The 21013-nt window shown below is 31.6% G+C and overlaps 1 protein-coding gene across 1 annotated transcript; it reads left to right on the forward strand.

Annotated features, from left to right (window-relative positions):
• Positions 1-16773: 16773 nt before the first annotated feature.
• LOC127074669 (heat shock cognate 70 kDa protein) lies at positions 16774-18828 on the forward strand. Its single transcript, XM_051016017.1, has 2 exons — positions 16774-17041; positions 17189-18828. The coding sequence occupies exons 1-2, from the start codon at positions 16819-16821 to the stop codon at positions 18826-18828; spliced, it is 1863 nt and encodes a 620-aa protein (XP_050871974.1). The 5' UTR covers positions 16774-16818.
• The last annotated feature ends 2185 nt before the right edge of the window (positions 18829-21013 follow it).

Consider the following 21013-nt stretch of genomic DNA (forward strand, 5'->3'; position numbering starts at 1 on the left):
GGACTAATTATATTCGGATCATGGCGGACTAATTATATCCGGATCATTTAGATTTAGGAGCATGCATATTCACACATTAAGATAATTGTAGAATAAGGATTTTGTGGAATTTATTTAGCTTAAGCTATTATGTTTTGTATGATTTTTGTTTTATAATACCGTACTGTATGTTTTGTTTGATTTGATATAGACGATGGAAGATTGACCCCTTACAAATAACATATTAGGCATGAAGAATTTGAAGATATGAATTGATCGTGATATGACGTGATATGATGTTGGATGTGCTAGTGGGAATAAAATCGAGTTTTTGTTGAATTTATAATTTTGTAAGGAAGTTTATCTTATTATCAAAACTTTAGAGACGAGGATTGTAATGTCTTAAAAAAATTATTTCAAGAATTTTCAATTAATTATGGTTTTTAGATTTATCATGAATGATGATTATGTTGTAAAAGAAAATAGCCACGTTTTAAAAGTAAATGGAAATTTTAAAACTTTGTCTTGGATTAAAATCTGGGGCGTTACAAAATGGTATCAGAGCAATAATTCTCGGACAAATATTTTTGGGTTGAGACAAGTTTGTGTGACGTTTGCTTTTAATCATGTGTGAATGTTTTTATGTCCTTGTTGTTAGACTTGCTATTTGTGTCCTTAATACTAGAGTGATCTAAAGTTATTTATAATAATAGTATGCATGGGTTTTGTAATTTGTGATCTATGAGCTTGTTCTTGAGTTTATGTTTTATGGTTATAGATATATAAGCGTTTGTTATTGTCTATTTGTTTTAACATTTAAAGGATTTGCAGTTTTTCTTTATTGATTCGTTTGATGGGTGATAGTATCGTTTTTATTATTGTTGAAGAGAAGAAAAAAAATATCTACTCTAATTTGAAAATTTAAACTCATGTTTTTCACGATGGTAATTGATATATATGTTATTAGTAGAAAAAAAACCATCTTTAGAGCATATTATAAATTATGAAATTATTTGATTAATTTCAATATTGAATCTAGCTATGAGTAAACATGAAGAAAAAAAATTGTATATGTGTAATATAAGAATTTTGATTCACCAAACATGTTGCTATTAATTAATTGTATAAATTTTTATATAAATGTTGTCTTTGTAATTTGATGATCATAACTATTTGTAAATTATGTATGTTAATGTGAGTTTTTATCATTAAAAAAATCAATTTGATCTTACAAACAAACACTTTTATGAAATTGTATAATGTCTTATTTCCTTTGATTAATGAAATAATATTTATAATATATGATATCCATTATTTTTGAAATTGGAAATGATTTTTATGATTATATATGCACCTATAAATTATTTGTGTAGGAATAGCGTATTAATTTCGCTTTGATTTAGATTAGTTTTACTATTATAATTGGTCTTGTTGTATGTCACCAAATATTTTTTTGTGTGAAATTTGTTTTACTGCTGTCTGTCACTAAATTTTATTTTCTATATAATTTATAATTTGTTGTCTGTCACTAAATGTTATTTCTGTGTAATCTATGGTCAGTTGCATGTCACTAAATGTCATTTTCTGTGTAATTTATAATATGTTGTCTATCACTAAAGTTATTTTCTGCATTATCTTTTTTTCTTCTGTATGTCACTAAACTTATTTTCTGCAATAGCCTTTCTCTATTGTTTGTCACTACAAGATGAGTTATTTTCTATGATATTTGTTGCACCTATTCATAATTTGGTTGTATTAAATTTTTTTCCGTAGGTTATGTGTATTGTAGTTTTCATTATTGTTACTGATGTAATGAAATTCTCTATTCTTTAATGAGGTTGATACTAAACAAATCTATAAAAGAAATGAACAATGTTTATGAATTTGAGATAATTAAAAATGATTTTGTTTTATGTTAAATTAAATTACATAAAAATTGATTGGACTAAAGAGAAAGTATTTGTTAGATAATACAATAAAGTTGAATGGATCCAGGTCTAAATTGTGATTGATGTCACTTTATTTAAAAGTATTTCAAACACTCTCTTAATTGTTTTAGAGTTGAATGCAAGAATACCCAGGATAATTCAGTCTCGGAATTGAATTTGCACAAGACTAGTGAATATTCGAATGCAGGAAAGTATGTATGGAATTTATGAGAAGAGGATGCACGATTTTGATGTGTTGATTTTCGAATTTTGAATAATGTATTTATAGGTGATGCATGTGTTATTTTACAAGGTTGCAACTCTTGATGAAACAACACATTTTCAGCATATATTTGCAATGATTCTCCTATGGATACATTATGCATCACTTCATGAATAGTTGCATATTTCGAATTCGAAATTCAGACTCTAAGCAACGATTAAAACCAGGAGCAATAATTAAAATTAAACTGTTGCATGGCGGCCTCCGTCCACCGCCCGCCGAAACCGTTGTATGACGTCGCGAGTAGCCCGATTGCTCTGATGCATGCGTCGTGTCCAAGTGCTCAAGTTCTCCTACAAGCCGCCACTAGCACCTCTACGTCCATGCCCCCAGATCCGTTCCCAGAGGCGGAGTCGGTGTCGTCGGTGGAAACACCAGCGAGAGGTTGTTTGAATAAGACATGTGATATAATGTTTGGGACCACCACATTTGTCCATGTGACACTTTATTCTCTTTAGCTCCTTTGTTGAGTTTAGTGTTTTTAAGTCTTTATAAATGCTTTTAAAGTGAGCATCATTTTCTATGTGAGACTATTGACAATGCATTTATTGTCATTAACTTAACTTCACACTTTTTCATATTGAAACACTCATATGAGAATTAATTATCCATTAGTTTTTTTTCATATTAAAACACTTATGAGAATTAATTATCCAGAGTTTGTTATGATCACTTGGTAAAGTTGTTCCCTTTCAGCTAGGGTCGTGTGTTTGAACTGCATCTTCGTTAATTTTGGATTAAATTTTATTTCTGTTATATAACAGTTTTAACTCAAAAATGACATGGCGAGGTTTGAACCCCTGTCTAGGGAAGGCATCATGTCACACTTCAGCACTGAATTATATATCTCTACTACTGTTAAATACAATAACAATTCATATACATATTTACAAAATTACAACTTGCATAATATTTTGGAAATCATCTACAATATTCAAAGTATCCTTAAGAGAATTCATTATTAATCTCAATTGCTGACTATAATTGACGGGGACGAATTGATCCTAAAGGTTAGTGTGAAATTCGTACGCTTTAAAGTTTTAAGGAAAATATTCATCAATATTTTCTTTATTTTAGTGCTCCTACATATTCTCAACAACCACAAAAACCAACACGCATTGTGAAATTTTAACTGACAATATTGTTGCAATATTATCCATATATGGTATCATCCCTCCAATTCGATAATCATTTTTTAATATAATTCAATAATAGGTGATTATAAATTCAGTTTCTTATATATAATGTTATTTAATTACTCCCCATGTTTTTTATTATAATTCGTTTTTGACTTTTCACACGTATTAAGAAATGTAATCATTGGGTATGAAAAAGATAAATTAAGGAGGATTTTACAAAATTGTCTTTCATTAATGATATTGAAAAAACAAATTAACATAATTGAAAGAAGAAAAAATAATAAATATTTAAGGGTATAATAGAAAAAATAACATTAATAATTCATTAGTATTATAAAACGACTTATATTATGGTACAAAATATTTTTTCAAAACGACTTATTATAAAAAACGGAGATAGTATAATCGATTTCATTCCATACAGTACCGTATGAACATTAAAATTTGTTTTCTAATTTCCAGTGCACCATTTAATTATGTAAACAATATATTTGATGCCATCATACTCTAAATCATTAAATAGTGTATTGGAAATTAGAAAAAAAAAACAGGTGTTGTAGACTTGCAGTTCAGGAACACACTAAATTCCGGTGTAACGTATCATACTCTGTTTATTTCTCTCATTTTGTCATCTTTGAAGTGTTTCTAGATTTAATTATATCTCTCATTAGTATATCATTTGATATGATTTTACGGAGAATCACATAAACTTGAGGATGACTTGATTGATACAAATGGATTTGAGCAACGTTTTAAAAATCGGACCGGAGATTGAACCGATGAAATTTGCGGTTTAAATTTCAATTGGTTTAATCGGTTAAATTTATGGCCGAACCGTTTATTAAATAAACTAATAATATAAAATTAAATTTCATAAATATGTCATACATAATCATATGTTCACAACTTAATAAAATAATTATTTAAAAAATTCATTACAAATTTAATACAACAATATCGATAATATATATAATAACATAACATAGTTCTACACTTCATTTCAACATTCATTTAAGAATAATTTGACCAAATTAAAGAATTACAATAAACTAAGTTAAATTAATTCAAACCAGAATTAAAATAATAGAATATAATAACTAAAATAATGTTCAAATAATTAAGAATATTTAAATTAAATAAGATAAAATACCAAGAATAAATTATATAATACAATATAATTTATTAAAAAAACTAATTTGAGTTGAACTACGACAAATAAATCTTAATTGACAATAAAAAAACAATATTGACTTGAACAATAATCAATATTGAGTTAGATAGCGTGACTATGTTTGAAAGGGACAACGTGATGATGATGGAGTATGGTTAAAAGGAAAACTATAATGGAATGACAAAACTTAGAAGTTCGTATGGTTATAAAAAATACGGAAAAAAAAATTGTGATTGAGAATGTAGGTTAAATTTTGATATTGACATATTAAATTTTTTAAAAATTAAAAAAATGGTCAATTTGATGCATTTTTTTTTAACCGGACGGTTTTTTAAAACTGACTACAGTTCTTTGATTCGAATGGTTTTGGACGGTTCAATCCGGTTTTTCCGGTTTTGACCCACTAGCGGTTTTGAAAGATTGACCCAACCGAATTCATCTCCGATTCCCGATCCAACTGATTGAACCGGACGGTTCGGTCCGGTTTTTAAAACATTAATTTGAATGACTAAATACTAAAGTGAACATACTAAAGTGAACATTAGCATGTCAAATTAATATATGCTTAGTTGATTTGTGACAGTGGATTACTATATATTAAGGAGAATGACTAAATATGTAGTATGTTATTGTGTTATCTGAGATTAGGCATGGCAACATAACCTATATCCGCGGGTACCCACCCGAATCCGCCCCGAAGTTGACGGGGAAAACCCCACTACGTCAAATAAGGGAAAAGAGGGCGCTTTATTTGGCCTATAACAGCGCTTTAAAGCGCCCTCTAATCTGGCGCTGGCATAGGTAAAGACAGCGTTTTTTTCCTGGTGAAAGCGCTGTCTAAAGTGGCTCTTTAAGCCCTTTAAGGGCCACTTTATAGGGCGCTTTTTAAAGAAAGCGCCCTCTAAAGTGGAAACATTTAAGGGTTTAGAGGGCGCTTTTACTGGAAAGCTCCCTCTAAAGTGGAAACTTTTAAGGGTTTAGAGGGCGCTTTTACTGGAAAGCGCCCTCTAAAGTGGAAATTTAAAGGGTTTAGAGGGCGCTTATTTTGGGAAGCGCCCTCTAAAGTGGGTGGTTATTTAAAAAAAAAAATTAAAAAGCGCTATGTTTTTTTATTTATTTTAGACAACCTGTATATTGAAGCAGTACACCCAAAACTGTATAATTTAAAGCCCTTTTTCACACATTGCATTCAACAAGCCTTATATACAACAATCCATACATATACAACAATCCACTGATATATAATCGTTTAACTTCTAAAGATTCTAAATATACAACCAATTCATAACTTAAAAAGAAATAAAACTAAGTAGCAAAAGCATCTCTGAGATGTATGTTTTTTTTGCTATCAGCAGTCTTCTTAGCAACAACCTCTTTTTGTTCAATATCAATAGCATGAACCTAAAATATCATAAAATTAGTTAGGTGATGTATAAGATCAAGAATTAACATTTTCTATGCATAAATATCATATAATTGTGTTTATACCTTTTTTTTTTATGCAACTGACTCGATTTGCTGCGTAATCCCCTTATATTTTTGGTCCCTTATCTTTTGAAGATAGAATTGATATTTGTTTAGATGGACATGTTCCATTGTCGTAGAGGGATACTTTCAAATATCCAACATCATCATCTACGCGAATGAGGCTTGACGACAATGGAACATCTCCATCTAAACAAATATCAATTGATACTTTCAAGTATCCCTTGCCCCTTGCACGAATGATTGACTTCATAATAGCCATTTTACCTGTAATAAAGAAAACAATTAAAATCAGATGACAAATGTAAAAACAATTAAAATCATAAAAGTCATTTTACCTGTAATAAAGAAAACAATTAAAATCATTTGACCTGTACCTTTTTCACTAAGTTCTCTTTCTTTTCTTGGTTGGAATATGTTCTACATGTCTCTTAACAACACGGACGGTTGGATTGATCCAAATACCCTCATTATGATCATTTCTAATATATGAATCATTTGATATAATATTCTCATCTTGATCATTTCTGGTAAACGATTCAATCTCAACATCAATATCACCTTGATCTCCAGTGTTTTCATCAATTACTTTGTTGGAAAAAAGAACTATAGACCATTTCGTACTTTTCGGATCATTGACATAGAACACTTGTCTAGCTTGAGAGGCTAGAATAAAAGACTCATCTTTGTATCCCACCCTATTAAGATCCACTTGCAAAAATCCTGACTTATCCATTCGAATGCGGTTATTATTTTCAACCCACTTGCAACCAAATATAGGAATCTGAAACTTCTCATAATCAAACACCCAAATGCGCTCGATAACACCAAAATACGACAGATTTGCAAATTTGGGGTTTAAGTCCTTCACACTTGATATGTGCATTGCTTCAGCTACCACGGTGACACCACTATTCTGCATAGTACTTTTATCATCTTGTTCTTTGGTATAAAATGTGTATCCATTAATCGCGTATGCGCTATAAGAAAAAACATGGAAACTTGGACCATATGCTAAGCATCTCAACCTTTCTGTTATTGAAGCGGGATCTGAATAATACTTTGAATAAATATGATCCTTAAACCAAGGTATAAAACATCGATTGTGCTCTCGTACTATCCAATTTTCATTTCTATTGGGATTTAAACCTCGGAGAACATCCTTGTGAATTTCAACATACGGCTCAACCTCATTCTCATTGTGCAGAACATACAAATGCACTTGATCCCGTTCGACCCTTGATACTGCCACGATTTTATTTCCAATTAGATTTTTTCCTTCTTTCTTTTCGACAAGCTGAGACTTGGGGAGTCCGATTGACTGAACATTAGACAAATATTCAGTACAAAACTCAATCGCTTCTTCAACAATGTATCTTTCAACCATACAACCTTCTGGTCGACTTCGGTTCTTCACGTACCCTTTTAATATTTTCATATAACGTTCAACAGGGTACATCCATCTCATATAAGCTGGTCCACACAATTGTGTCTCTTTCACAAGATGAACAACTAGATGTACCATTATGTCAAAAAATGATGGAGGATAAAACATTTCAAGCTCACACAAAGTAATAATGATTTCTTTTTGCAACATTGGTAAGATCGCAGGATTGATCACCTTACTGCAAATTGACTTGAAGAAAGAACACAACATAGTTATAGAGCTTCTTACTTTTTCTGGAAGAATAGAACGTATACCTATTGGGAGAAAATGTTCCATTATAACATGGCAATCATGGGTCTTTAAACTCTTTAACTTGAGGTATTTCATAGACACAAGTCTTCTAATATCTGAAGAGTACCCTTCTGGAACTTTAACTTCACTTAGAAACTTACACAATGTTTTTTTCTCCTTTCTAGATAGAGTATAAGCAGCAGGCGGTAGATATGTTCGTTTTCCTTTCTTCAAGGGTCCTAATTCAGTTCTTATTCCCATCGCTATCAAGTCCTTTCTTGCCTTAAGGCCATCCTTAGACTTTCCTTGTATATTGAGTAACGTGCCAATAACACTTTCAAATACATTTTTTTCAATATGCATAACATCAAGAAAATGTCTCACATACAAGGACTTCCAATACGGCAATTCAAAAAAAACTGACCTCTTCTTCCACCCACTTTTGACAAGTGTGTGGGCAAAAGGCTTTGCCAAACTGAGTATCCAAATCTTTCACCTTTTCAAAAAATTGATCACCCGTCAATATGGGTGGAGTTCTGCCTTGTTATGTCTCTCCATTGAACGCCTTTCTCCATCCACGGTAGTGATGATTTGAATTTAAGAATCTCCGATGACCGAGAAAGACATTCTTCTGACCAAACTCCAAGCGCTTCCAATCTGTTTTATCTTCACAAATAGGACACGCACATTGACCTTTTATGCTATACCCTGATAGATTTCTGTATGCTGGAAAATCATTAATTGTGCCAAACAACATCGCCCTCAAGTTGAAACTTTCTTTCCTATATCCATCATAAACCTCCACACCGGTCTCCCACAAAATCTTTAAATCTTCGATTAAGGGCTTCAAGTACACGTCTATGTCATTCCCTGGTTGTTTAGGTCCAGAAATCAACATAGACAACATCATGTACTTACGCTTCATACATAGCCATGGAGGTAGGTTATAAATCATAATAATCACAGGCCATGTACTGTGTGAGATACTCTGGATACCGTGTGGGTTCATTCCATCAGTAGATAATGCCAAGCGAAGGTTTCTTGATTCTTCTCCAAATTCAGGATAATCATTATCAATTTTCAACCACTGTGGTGAATCTGCCGGATGTCGATACTTTCCATCTATAATTCTTTCATCTGCATGCCAGGTCAAGTGTCTTGAATCGGTTTCACTACGAAACATGCGTCTAAATCTCGGAATAACAGGAAAATACCACAAGACTTTTGCTGGAGACAACTTGTTCTTATATCGCGAGACACCGCATTTAGGACACTCATTTAACGATGCATACTCATTTCGAAACAAAACGCAATCGTTTGGACATGCATGTATCTTATCATAGCTCATGCCAATAGAGCACAACATCTTTTTGGTCTCATATGTTCGATTGGGAAGAATAGTATCCTCGGGAAGCATATCTTTCAAAAGGGCTAATAACTCTGTGAAACTTTTATCCGACCATCCATTGCCCGCCTTTAAGTTGTACAACTTTAATACCGCAGGCAATCTTGTGAATTTAGTGCAACCATCATACAAAGGTTTCTTTGCATCACTTACCAACCTCTCAAACATTTCGGGACAATCCTTAAGATCTCCTTCAAGTGCTTCTGCAATCTCTTCAACTCGATCACAATCGTATGTATCTGCGCCATTATAGTTTGAGGCATAGGTCGTACTATCCCCCGGTTCAACATTCTCGTTACTTTTCTCACCATGCAAATTCCAACATGTATAACTTCGATCAATTCCATGCCTCATTAGATGCGATGTCAACTGAACTGCGTCAACCCGTTTCCCATAACAACAACCCAAGCAAGGACATATCATTCTACTGGGGTCTTCGGCGTGCGCAACGGCAAACTTAACGAATTCTGATACCCCATTCTCGTACTCTCTCGATAATCGATTGGAAGACATCCATGTATTGTCCATTACTAATTAGAATAAACAAAAAACAATTTCAGAAGAGAAACCAATTTCAGAAGATACTCTGTGCAGGGCATTCATGTCTCCATTTACTCTATCAAATAACATCCATACCTAAACTTCTTAAGTTACTAGCTACGCTATGTACTGGTTGGCTGTTAATGAAGAATTCAAACACATTCGGACCTAGGTTTCTAATGATACTGGTGTTGACACAAAATCAGATGTTCATAGGTCGTATAACCCTAACTACTGGGTAATGTAGTCCCATTGCATGCGCTATCATGGTCACTAAAAACCAACCGTCAATTGCCTAATAAACCCAAACTATTTAAATGACTATGAATATTGAAACTTTACAGGTCGAAACAAACGTAGCATAGACAACAATAACATAAAACTGAAATGGGGCAAAGCTAAAACAAAGCAATAGTGCAAGTAATAATGTATGCATCGTGTACCTTTGATTGGTAGAAGGAGGAAACGTCGTAGATCTAACAGAGGTGGAAGGAGAACGCCTTAGAACCCTAACGTGAAAAAGAATGAAAATAACAGAGAGTGAAATAACAAAACGCGCAGTATGTTATAATTTTAATGTTTACTAAAGGGGACCTTAGAGGGCGCTTGTGGAAAAAAAGCGTCCTCTAAAGGGGGCCTAAGAGGGCGCTTATAAAAGCGCCCTCTAAGGGTAACCTTAGAGGGCGCTTTCTAAAAAGCGCCATGTATTGTTGTCCCTCTATCTCCTCCTTATTTTTTCGCTTCACCTTAGAGGGCGCTTTATTACAAAAGCGCCCTCTAAAGTGCGCTGTCTATTGCTCCTTATTTTTTCGCTTCACTTTAGAGAGCGCTTTTGTAATAAAGCGCCCTTTAAGGTGCGCTGTCTATTCCAGTTTTTGGCGTAGTGCCCGCTTTGACTGGGTTTGGGTTCGGGTTTAGGTTTTCCCCGATTATAAAATATGGGGTCGGGTAATGGGGACACTAGTACCCACCTTGAACTTGTCCCCGAACCCGCCCCGTTTATTTCATTATGTATATTATTATTTATTTTTGATAATTTAGAATATTAAATATGTGTTTAATGTTTTGATATTTTAATTTGAATTTATTAATTAAAATATTTGAAATGTATGTATGAAATTTTTTTAGATTGTTTTATTTTATTATTTGTAATGTAATTTTATTTTGAAAAAAATAAATATTTCTATTAAAAAAATATATTTTACTAAATGAATGGTGACGGATCGGGATACCCGAACCCAACCTGAACCCGTTTGGGATGGGTTTGGGTTTTGATTTCCCATCCCCGTTTGGATTTGGGACGGGGAATGGGGATTTGGGTTTGGGTTTGGGGGAGGTAAAAACCGTCCCCGACCCGCCCCGTTGTCATGCCTCTCTGAGATTGATTCTTTAAATACTAAAAGAAAAATGTTATTCTTATACCATATTTTACACATATATCGTATTTTATTATCAATACGGTGAACGGTAAAATATTATAATAATTTTTTTTTTAAATATAAATAAATATTATTTTTTATTATCTGAATGTTTATTAGCCAATTTCATATTTTTTTTAACCAGCTTCATAACTTGTATTAACCAATTTTGGCGCTATTCAAAATTATTTTTAATGTCCGGACATTTATTAACCAATTTCATAGTTTTATTAGCCAACCTTTTACTTTTCATTAACCAATTTTGATTTATCACTAAAAAAATATTTTTAATATCCGAACGTTTATTAACAAACTTTGTCACTTGATTAACCATTTTTTTACATTTAATTAATCAATTTTTTTCACTATTTTAAGTCATTGTTCATGTGCATTGTTCATAGATATTGTTCACGTGTACTGTTCATTTATTGTTCAAAGTATTGTTCATAAATATATTATTTTATTTTTAAAATACATTGTTTACCGTATAAATACAGTGAACAGTATATACGGTGTAAGTATTTGGTGTAGGAAATGGTGTAAAAATAGTAATGCTGATAATAAATGGTGTTATTATTATATTAATGAGTACTTGTAAATCGTTGAATATATATATATATATATATATATATATATATATATATATATATATATATATATATATATATATATATATATATATATATATATATATATATATATATATATATATATAATTCTGTTAGTTCCTATTAGAAAGTAAAGGAGACTTAAAAAAATATAACTACAATAATACTATTAACAGAAAATGAAACCTAAAGATAGCTTAAGTCGGCATTTTTAACATAAAGCATTGTCTAAAGGTGACTTACGCAAGCGTTTTTCACAGAATGCATTGCCTAAAGTTCACTTAAGCCAACATTTTTACATTATAAAAAAGCGTTGTCTATACCTACAACAACATCATAATAGGCAGCATTTTTAAACGCTGTCTAAGGTTAAAAAAAACAATGCATAAAATCTTCTTTGGCATAGTACCATCAATGTTGCCTAAACCTCCTTCAGAGATATATAATTTCTTTCATAGATGAAAGCATCTGCAAGAGTATCATAAGAGTTGATAAGAGACTGGTTCAATAGTAATGCTTGATCCTCATCATCCAATTTAATTTCTATATTCTCCAAGTCAAGAAATAACCTATTAAATTCATCAAGGTGTTCTTCTATCGATGTCTCCGACTATATCTTCAACGTATATAGGTGTTGCTTTAGATATAACTATTTTTCTAGAGCCTTGATCATATACATGCTTTTGAGCTTCAACCATAATCTAGCATATGTTTTCTCCTTCGAACCTTCACGTAGCACCTTATCCACCAAACTCACAATGTTCTCACTATGATTCCTCGTTTCTCTTTCTAACTTAGCGAGAGTGGAAGCTTTTACCCTCACACTACCCTTTCGTCCGTGTTTTTTCCAAAACAAACCTACATTCACTTGACCTCTTTCTCCTAATCGATTGTTTTGATACTCAACTATCATAAGAAACAAAGTGAACGAGATATATAACACTACTAAATAATATACCTTTGATAACACTAAATTATAACGGTCTGACAGTTAACTGTGGTAATACCTCATTTTTGGACGCGCTTTATTTTTTTATATTTACGAAAAGACATTGCATTACAGTCAAAACAATTAACCGTGATTATACATTCATGGAGTGACAGCGTTCGAATCTTAGCTCCAATAATTTTCTACTTTTTCTTTACAATGAGTGTTGTCCTTATAAAATTATATATATATATATATATATATATATATATATATATATATATATATATATATATATATATATATATATATATATATATATATATATATATATATATATATATATATATATATATATATATATCACCACGGTTGGTAATATCAACGTTGTGAAAGACATTACATTTAATCACGGTTTTTGAATACGACTGTGATACAATTGTTAATCCATATATAAGCGAATTAGCTCTCGCTTCTTGACAGTATCATTGTATCTCACAGCAAAACTCTAGCACACATTTTCTCTCTTTTTCTTTGTCATTAGCTTTTCTATTCTACAGTATAACATCAATCTTGTTGTTATGTTTCACATGATTTTCTTCTTGTTCGAGAGTTTATGGGTTTTTGTTGTTGTTGTTGTTGATAAATGCAGATAAATGCTAGTTAACATTACTTTCATATTATTTACTTAGATTTCGCATGTTTTGTTTTTGATTTGGATATGCTTTAGATTTAGGTTTTGAAAAATGGGTTTGCATTTGTGAGATTCAATAGCAATTAATGTTAGTGGGAGCAAACTTGTCCTACTCTTCGATTTCAGATCCTTCTCTCAACATGAATCAAGATCAAGCTAGTGGGAGCAAACTTGTCCAAGAGATTGAGGCTTCAAATTAAGTTATTGATATGCTATAATTATTGTAAACAAGGCCAATGAAGCTGAAGTTGTTGGGGATCACATTACTGTTGTTGAATCGTCTGGTGGAACAGACTATAAGAAGATTCTTATCAAGAATCTTAACCCTAAAAGATAAGGAAGGTATAGGTTATTGTGTAGGACCTAATGAATCTGGATGCAACTGATTCTGAATCAGATGAAGACCTTGAGAATTACACGAATTCAACTAGGCATGAAGATTGAAGATCACCTTTCATGTATCCAATAGATTGTAATGTGTCAGAGTATGATTGGGCTAATATGGGTGCATGTGTTCAATTAATTTTAAACTTGAAGTCTGGAACACGAAGGTATTACTAATTCAGATCAGAGCTTTTTTTCATACTAGAATTTAGTTGCTTTAGGTATTATTACTATTAAAGTTTAACTTGATAAGTCAATGTACCACATAGTTGGCGTGCCTTAGTTGCATGTATTCTAAATTAATGTACCACCTAGTTGACATTCCTTAGTTGCATGTATTACATTGATTTTAAAATTGAAGTGTGGAATACAAACCTAGTTGGCATGCCTTAATTTAGCTTTATGTATTCTTCCGCAAACCTTAATAATCGATTTTGTTGGTCATCCGATCTACAATTTTCAAACAACATGTTATTCTCATACAATACCCGTTTGGGTTGTGAAAAATTTTAGTTATACTTTGAATTTAACCATTCAGGTAAAGTTTTCATTCTTACCTCTTGAAACATGTCAAAATAAATTTAATATGTCTAATTTAATCTAAGTGTTTATCTATCTACATTTTCAATTGTGCATGCCAATTATTTGTGTTAATGTGTGAGTCAAAATAATATAATAATTATGTAATTCAAGTGTTTGAGAGTAAAAATAATTAAAGGTCATTGTCTTTAGTTAACTAGATGATATGATGTATATGTTAATCATGAATTAATCATTGCATTTGATGTAATACAATTTTTGGTATGATACGATTCACAAATGTGTGTTGTTGTTTCAGGTCTGATACAATTCACAAAAATATAGGTTAAAAAATGGGAAAATATATAAAAGCAGAAATACATATAAAAAAACAATTGTGCTTATCTGTTGAAGGGTATCCAGAATAATTTAAATCCCAAAATGGCGTTGATGGGAATCAAACCATGACCTTTAAACTTTTCACAACGGTTATATAACACAATTGTGGTGATAGGTAGCGACCATTTCAGTTTTCTACAACGGACACTAGACCATGATTGTAAGTAACACATATACAACCCACACGCTACTTAACAACGGTTGGTCTGTCATGATTGTATATCCTTGTCAACCATAATTATATGTGTTTTTGTAGTAGTGTAAAACTTTTCATAATCTCTAACCTTTTGATCTTCCAAGAAGTGACTTAGAACGGTTAGGAACTGTTACGGGGTAACATGAAATCAACAACAGTTATAACTACTAGTCATACCTTCGGTAACCAGTTGTAAGTGCTTGTCCTGATACTTTCATTGATTGGGGAAAAACCTTAAACCATGAGAGAGTCTAGGGGTGTTTGCGGTGCAGTTTTGGCGGTTTTGACGATAAAAATCATTTGAACCGCAAGAGAAAAAAGCATGTGGTTCGGTTTGGTTCAGTTGGCTTTTAGAAATAAAACCAAACCAAATCAAACCAATGCGGTTTGGATTGGTTCGGATTTTATAATATTTGTATTGATCCATACATACGCATATAGAGAACAACATAACTTTGTATTTAGTCATTCATAGATTACTAAATAACATCAAAATTTATCATATTTAGAGAAAAACTTCTCATTCAATATACAAAAAATTATATTAGACAAAAGTGGAATAAAAAACATATATAAAATAGTAACATAAAATAATATCAAAGACATTATAATAAAACATAAAAAACATATGAGATGAGAGATTAGAGAAGATGAAAAAAAGAACATAAGAGATGCGGGATTGAAAAGAAATGTGCGATAAAAACGTAATTGGAAGAGAAAATAGTAACATAAAAGTTAAAAAAGAAAGAACATAAGAGAGAACATATTAGAGTAGAAAAGACAAAACGTACATGATAAAGAAGATGAGAAGAATGAACGATACTACTAGAAAAGATTTAAGAATGTTGAAATTGAAACCCTAAGTGTGAGTAAGAGAAAATCGTTTGTAGTTGTAAGGTTAAGGCATACTAAGTTTGAGTTTTTGGTTGGATGTGGAATAATTGAAATTTTGAAAAATACAAGCCGCAAATCAAACCAAACCAAACCGTACGGTTTTGTTACAAAATTGTCCAAACGCATCTGAACCAAATGCGATTTTTTACGGTTTCGATTTGGTTTGATTTGGTATGTGATTTTCTATTGGATTTGTTTAATTTTGAACACCCATAAGAGAGTCACTAGTTTTCTAGTATCAAGATCCGAGACTAACCAAGAATAAATGGTAATTATGTATAAAAGAATGCTTTGCACCACACTTTTGACCAGTTCTATCTTGCCTGTAATAAAAAGCTGAGAATTTTGATTGACTATATATTTAGAATTTTTGTAAATTTCTCTTAAAAATAAAAAATTATTATTATATTTATGAAATAATAACTTTTTTATACGTTTGTAGGAAAATATTTTTTAATCTAAATATATTTACAAATAAAATTTAATTGAATTCTAAAGGATTGGTAAAAACGACGATTTTGATTTTTAGTTGTTGGGTCCTCACAAAATTTCTAAATTTCAAATATTTATATAATTATGATTTGGTCAAATAATATATGTTGAGATACGATGTTGAAAAATATTATTACCAATCATATCGACATGCAGTTTGAGCAAATCAGTTACATTATTATCTTATTCTGTATCAATTTAATTTTATTGTGTTTTCTTAATTTTTATCCATTCAACTTTAATGAGTATATTTTAGATTTGTTCTGTAAATATTTTCTTTAAAATATGGTGAACAGTATAATTTAATACTACATCGCTTTTTTATTTTATTTTATTTTAAAATAAATTAAAATTTTAAACAATTTGCACTAAAAGTATTCCTAACCAATTTAAACTCATGGATAGCAAAGAATTTATCTTAAATTTTTTTCTATTATTGAAAAGTGTTTCTAACCTATCCCGTAACAGAAAATTGTTGTTTTGTACTGGAAAATAAATCAAATCTTACCAAAACGAATCTGATTTATATTTAAAAATATTTGTACTTTCAAAATTAGAAACAACAACTATATATATAGTTTCAGATAAGTATTTTGCTTCTATAGAAACCCTAACTTTTTTTCTTAACGCAAAAGAAACCTTATCACTTTTCTAGTTGACACAAGTAATATCTCTAATATGAAAAGAAAACAGGAAGTACATTGTGCTGTGGGAATAGACCTTGGCACGACGTATTCGTGTGTTGCAGTATGGCAGGAGCAACACTGTCGAGTTGAGATCATTCACAACGATCAAGGCAATAGAACTACACCTTCTTTTGTTGCTTTCACCCAAAATCAGAGATTAATCGGTGATGCTGCTAAGAATCAAGCTTCTGCCAACCCTCAAAACACTGTCTTTGGTAATTTCTACTCTTTTTGTCTCTTAAAAGCTTGAAACCCTAATTACCAATTATTTATAACAAATTTATAAATCTATTTACAATTTTCCTATTACTTTAGAGACTAACCGATCAATTAAACTTTATTTGTCTGTTTATTTTTTTCAGATGCTAAACGGTTAATCGGGAGGAAGTTTAGTGATCCTACGGTTCAAGATGATATACTTTTATGGCCATTCAAAGTCGTTGCTGGTGTTGACGATAGACCCATGATTACAGTTAAGTACAAAGATCAGGAGAAGCAACTCTATGCCGAAGAAGTATCCTCTATGGTACTCACCAAGATGCGAGACATTGCTGAGAAATATTTAGAAACACCGGTTAAGGATGCAGTTATTACTGTACCAGCTTATTTCAACGATTCTCAACGAAAAGCAACTACAGATGCCGGTGTTATTGCTGGCCTCAATGTTATGAGAGTAATGAATGAACCTACTGCCGCAGCGGTTGCATATGGCCTTGACAAGAGAACTAACTTTGATGGAGAAAGAAATATTTTTGTGTTTGATCTTGGTGGTGGCACTTTTGATGTGTCTCTACTAACTATTAAGGGTAATGTGTTCGAAGTTAAGGCAACTGCTGGAAACACTCACCTTGGAGGAGAAGACTTTGATAATAGAATGGTGAAGTACTTCGTACAAGAGTTCAAGAAAAAGAACAAAGTGGATATTAGTGGAAATGCCAAATCATTGAGGAGGTTGAGAAGTGCTTGTGAGAGGGCAAAAAGATCACTTTCTTTTCTTGTTGTTGCAACTATTGAAGTAGATTCTTTATTTCAAGGCATAGACTTTTCTTCATCAATCAATAGGGCCAAGTTTGAGGAAATGAATATGGATCTTTTTAACGAGTGTATGAAAACGGTTGAGATTTGTCTTACCGAGGCTAAGATGGACAAGAGAAGTGTAGATGATGTTGTTCTTGTGGGTGGATCCTCTAGGATTCCGAAAGTACAAGAGCTATTACAAGACTTTTTTAACGGAAAGGAGTTGTGCATGAGCATCAATCCTGATGAGGCAGTCGCTTATGGGGCAGCTGTTCAGGCTGCATTGTTGAGCGAAGATGTTAAGAACGTTCCACAGTTGGTGCTGCAGGATGTTACACCATTGTCTCTTGGTATATCTGCATTAGGAGATATCATGAGTGTGGTGATTCCTAAGAACACTTGCATTCCTGTCAATAAGACAAGATCATGTGTTACAAGTCAAGATAACCAAACCAGTACTTTGATTAAGGTTTATGAGGGTGAGAGAACAAGAGCCAGTGACAACAATTTGCTTGGTTCCTTTACTCTTTCTGGCATTCCCCCAGCTCCTCGCGGCAGCCATATCTCAAATGTTTGTTTTGCTATTAATGAAAATGGTATTTTGACTGTTTCAGCTAATAATAATGTTTCTGGAGTTTTGAAAGCAATTACAATAACCAATCACAGAGATAGATTGTCAAGTGAGGAAATTAAAAAATTAATTCAAGAAGCTGAGAAATACCATATTGAAGACAAAAAATTCCTAAGGAAGGCTACAGCACTGAATGCATTGGATGACTACCTTTACAAAATGAGAAATGCTTTAAAGAAAGAGGATATTAATCTAAAGCTCTCCTCTCAAGAAATTGAGATTATCGAATCCACGATTTCTGCGATTGCAAATTTGATTGATGAGAATAACCAAGAGGTTGAAATAGATGTTTTGGAGGACCATCTAAAGGGACTTAAGAGTACCATGGAAGACATTTTAGCTAAGACTATTTAGTTTTCATTTTATTTTTTCACAACTAAGATTTTGAGGTTATTTAAAGCATGATGCAGTCACTCTTGTTTCCATTATGATTAGTTTAGATTGTATTTTATACTGCATAATCAATCTGCTGCATAATCAGTCCAATAACTCTTATGACTTACTATATAGTTCAACACAAAAGCTTATAGAGAATTCAACACTTTGACATTCAAAATGGGGATAACACTTGATCTTATTGAGTTGCCTCACCCTTATTCATGACTCTTTTATAGGCAGGGCTTGTAATTTATTGTTTCCCCTTCCGATGCGAGACTCAAGAAAATGAAGTAATGTAGCTTTGCAACTGACAAATCTGATTTGCTATTAGTTGTGGGACAGTTTTTTTACTTCTTTTGTTGTGTCTTTAGAATTATTAGAATTAGTTATGACGAAGTTTTCACCTTCTTTTATTGTGTCATTAGTATTAGTTATGACGAAGTTTTCACTCCGATCATGTCAAAAACCGAGCATATATATCCTATGAATGATATGTTTGATTTTTTTTTTTTAAATAATATTTTTCTTCGATTTTATAAAAAAAAAGAGATAATATAGCTATAAGTGAGCGTTAGATTTTTCCAAAAAATTATAATAAACATATTACCTATGTGTTTTAGAAAATTGAGGAAACAAAGCTATTATGGAATATGCTTCGAATTCTTGTAACTGTATTTAAGATTTTTTTTCAATGATTTTTCACTTGGTGTTTTCTAATCTTCCCTTTTTTTTCTTAGTTAATTTTTTTTTCTTATTATTCAGTAATTCTCAAAAATAATTATTATCAATAAAAGTGAATAGGCAATAATATGAAAGAAAATATTTCATTAATTAAAAATAGATATAAATATTTCACATATTCAAATTTCGGACTCCACTCAACTTGAATAGTATCACTATTAACTATCCTTAATTGGGAGAAAAGTTCAGAAAGAACTCTTCCATATGATATGAGAAAAATCATTTCCTCCCTAGAGATGATTATCGTTTCCTTTAAGTTAACAATGGTAAGAAGAAGATTAACGAGGAATAACAAGAGATGTTTGTCATTCCAAGTAAGTGTTTCCGATTCTTTCTCTCTTGGATGGAGATTTGACACTACAAGTTGATACAAAACTTTTTCAATTGGTCGTAGAGTAACAGGACTGCTGAGATTATTGTAGTTGGCATGAATTAGGCGAATGTGATCTTTATAGACATTGTTGAATCTATAATGTTCAACACAACAACCTTCTTCTTCATATTTTATTGTCTGAACCATAAGTGAATGAGTAATTATGATAGGAAAATCATTGACATATGACTATATTGACTCAACCTCATGATCAGATGGTCCATTTGAGGCATTTAACCAAAACTCTTAAACGAGATTAATGTAGGTGGGTCCATGAAGAATGCCAAAGTAATCATCCAACTTTTATTTGCGAATAGTTTTCCTTATATCAAAACATTTGTCTTTCAAATAATTGAAATCAACAAATTTTTCATCGATAACAAACAAAAGATTTTCATCTAAGGTTGTTGAAGATATTTTGGAAGAAAAGAAAAGACTTTGAAACTAGGTTTGAAGACACATAGAGTTGGAAACGAGACGTTGAAACTATGAATAGTATTTAAATAAAATGGAGAATGGGAAATGAAACAATTAGAGCAGCTCAAATGCCTCCTTGAAAATCCAAAAGATATGTTATATTTTTTAATATGGATGATCATTGTTATTCTAGTGGATATCATTCCAATGTGCACCGTAATTTATTTTTTTAGAAATAAAAATCACAAATTACTTCAGTTTTTAACAAAACTGACGGGACAATCAACTAATTATATCGGTTATTCAAAACATTCGAGGAAAAAAACAATTTAGGAAACCTTTTTTAATTTTTAATTTTTTTTTTGTAAACTAAATGATATATATCTTCGGTTTCCTTAATAACTGAGGGATAAGATAAGTAGCATTTTATTATAAAAGTGCTCCTTAAAGAGATTTTACTTTAATCATAACTTATATGTGGTCGCTCTAAACTCGAACGCATCATTCTTTTGGGATCCATCTCACAAAATGGTGTTGATGTTGTTGTTGTATTTAGAAGCTTGTAAAAGTTCTCTATGATGGATTGCAAGTGCAAAAAAACATTTTTTCAACAGTTGAAACTGATAATTC

The sequence above is a fragment of the Lathyrus oleraceus genome, chromosome 1 (genome assembly GCF_024323335.1).
Source record: "Lathyrus oleraceus cultivar Zhongwan6 chromosome 1, CAAS_Psat_ZW6_1.0, whole genome shotgun sequence".
Taxonomy (NCBI): Eukaryota; Viridiplantae; Streptophyta; class Magnoliopsida; order Fabales; family Fabaceae; genus Lathyrus; species Lathyrus oleraceus.

Excerpts from the sequence above, each read along its gene's own strand:
- LOC127074669 (XM_051016017.1), top strand. The coding sequence starts at position 16,819 with ATGAAAAGAAAACAGGAAGTACATTGTGCTGTGGGAATAGACCTTGGC. Across the intron at positions 17,042-17,188 it reads CCCTCAAAACACTGTCTTTG|ATGCTAAACGGTTAATCGGG; the intron begins GTAATTTCTACT and ends TATTTTTTTCAG.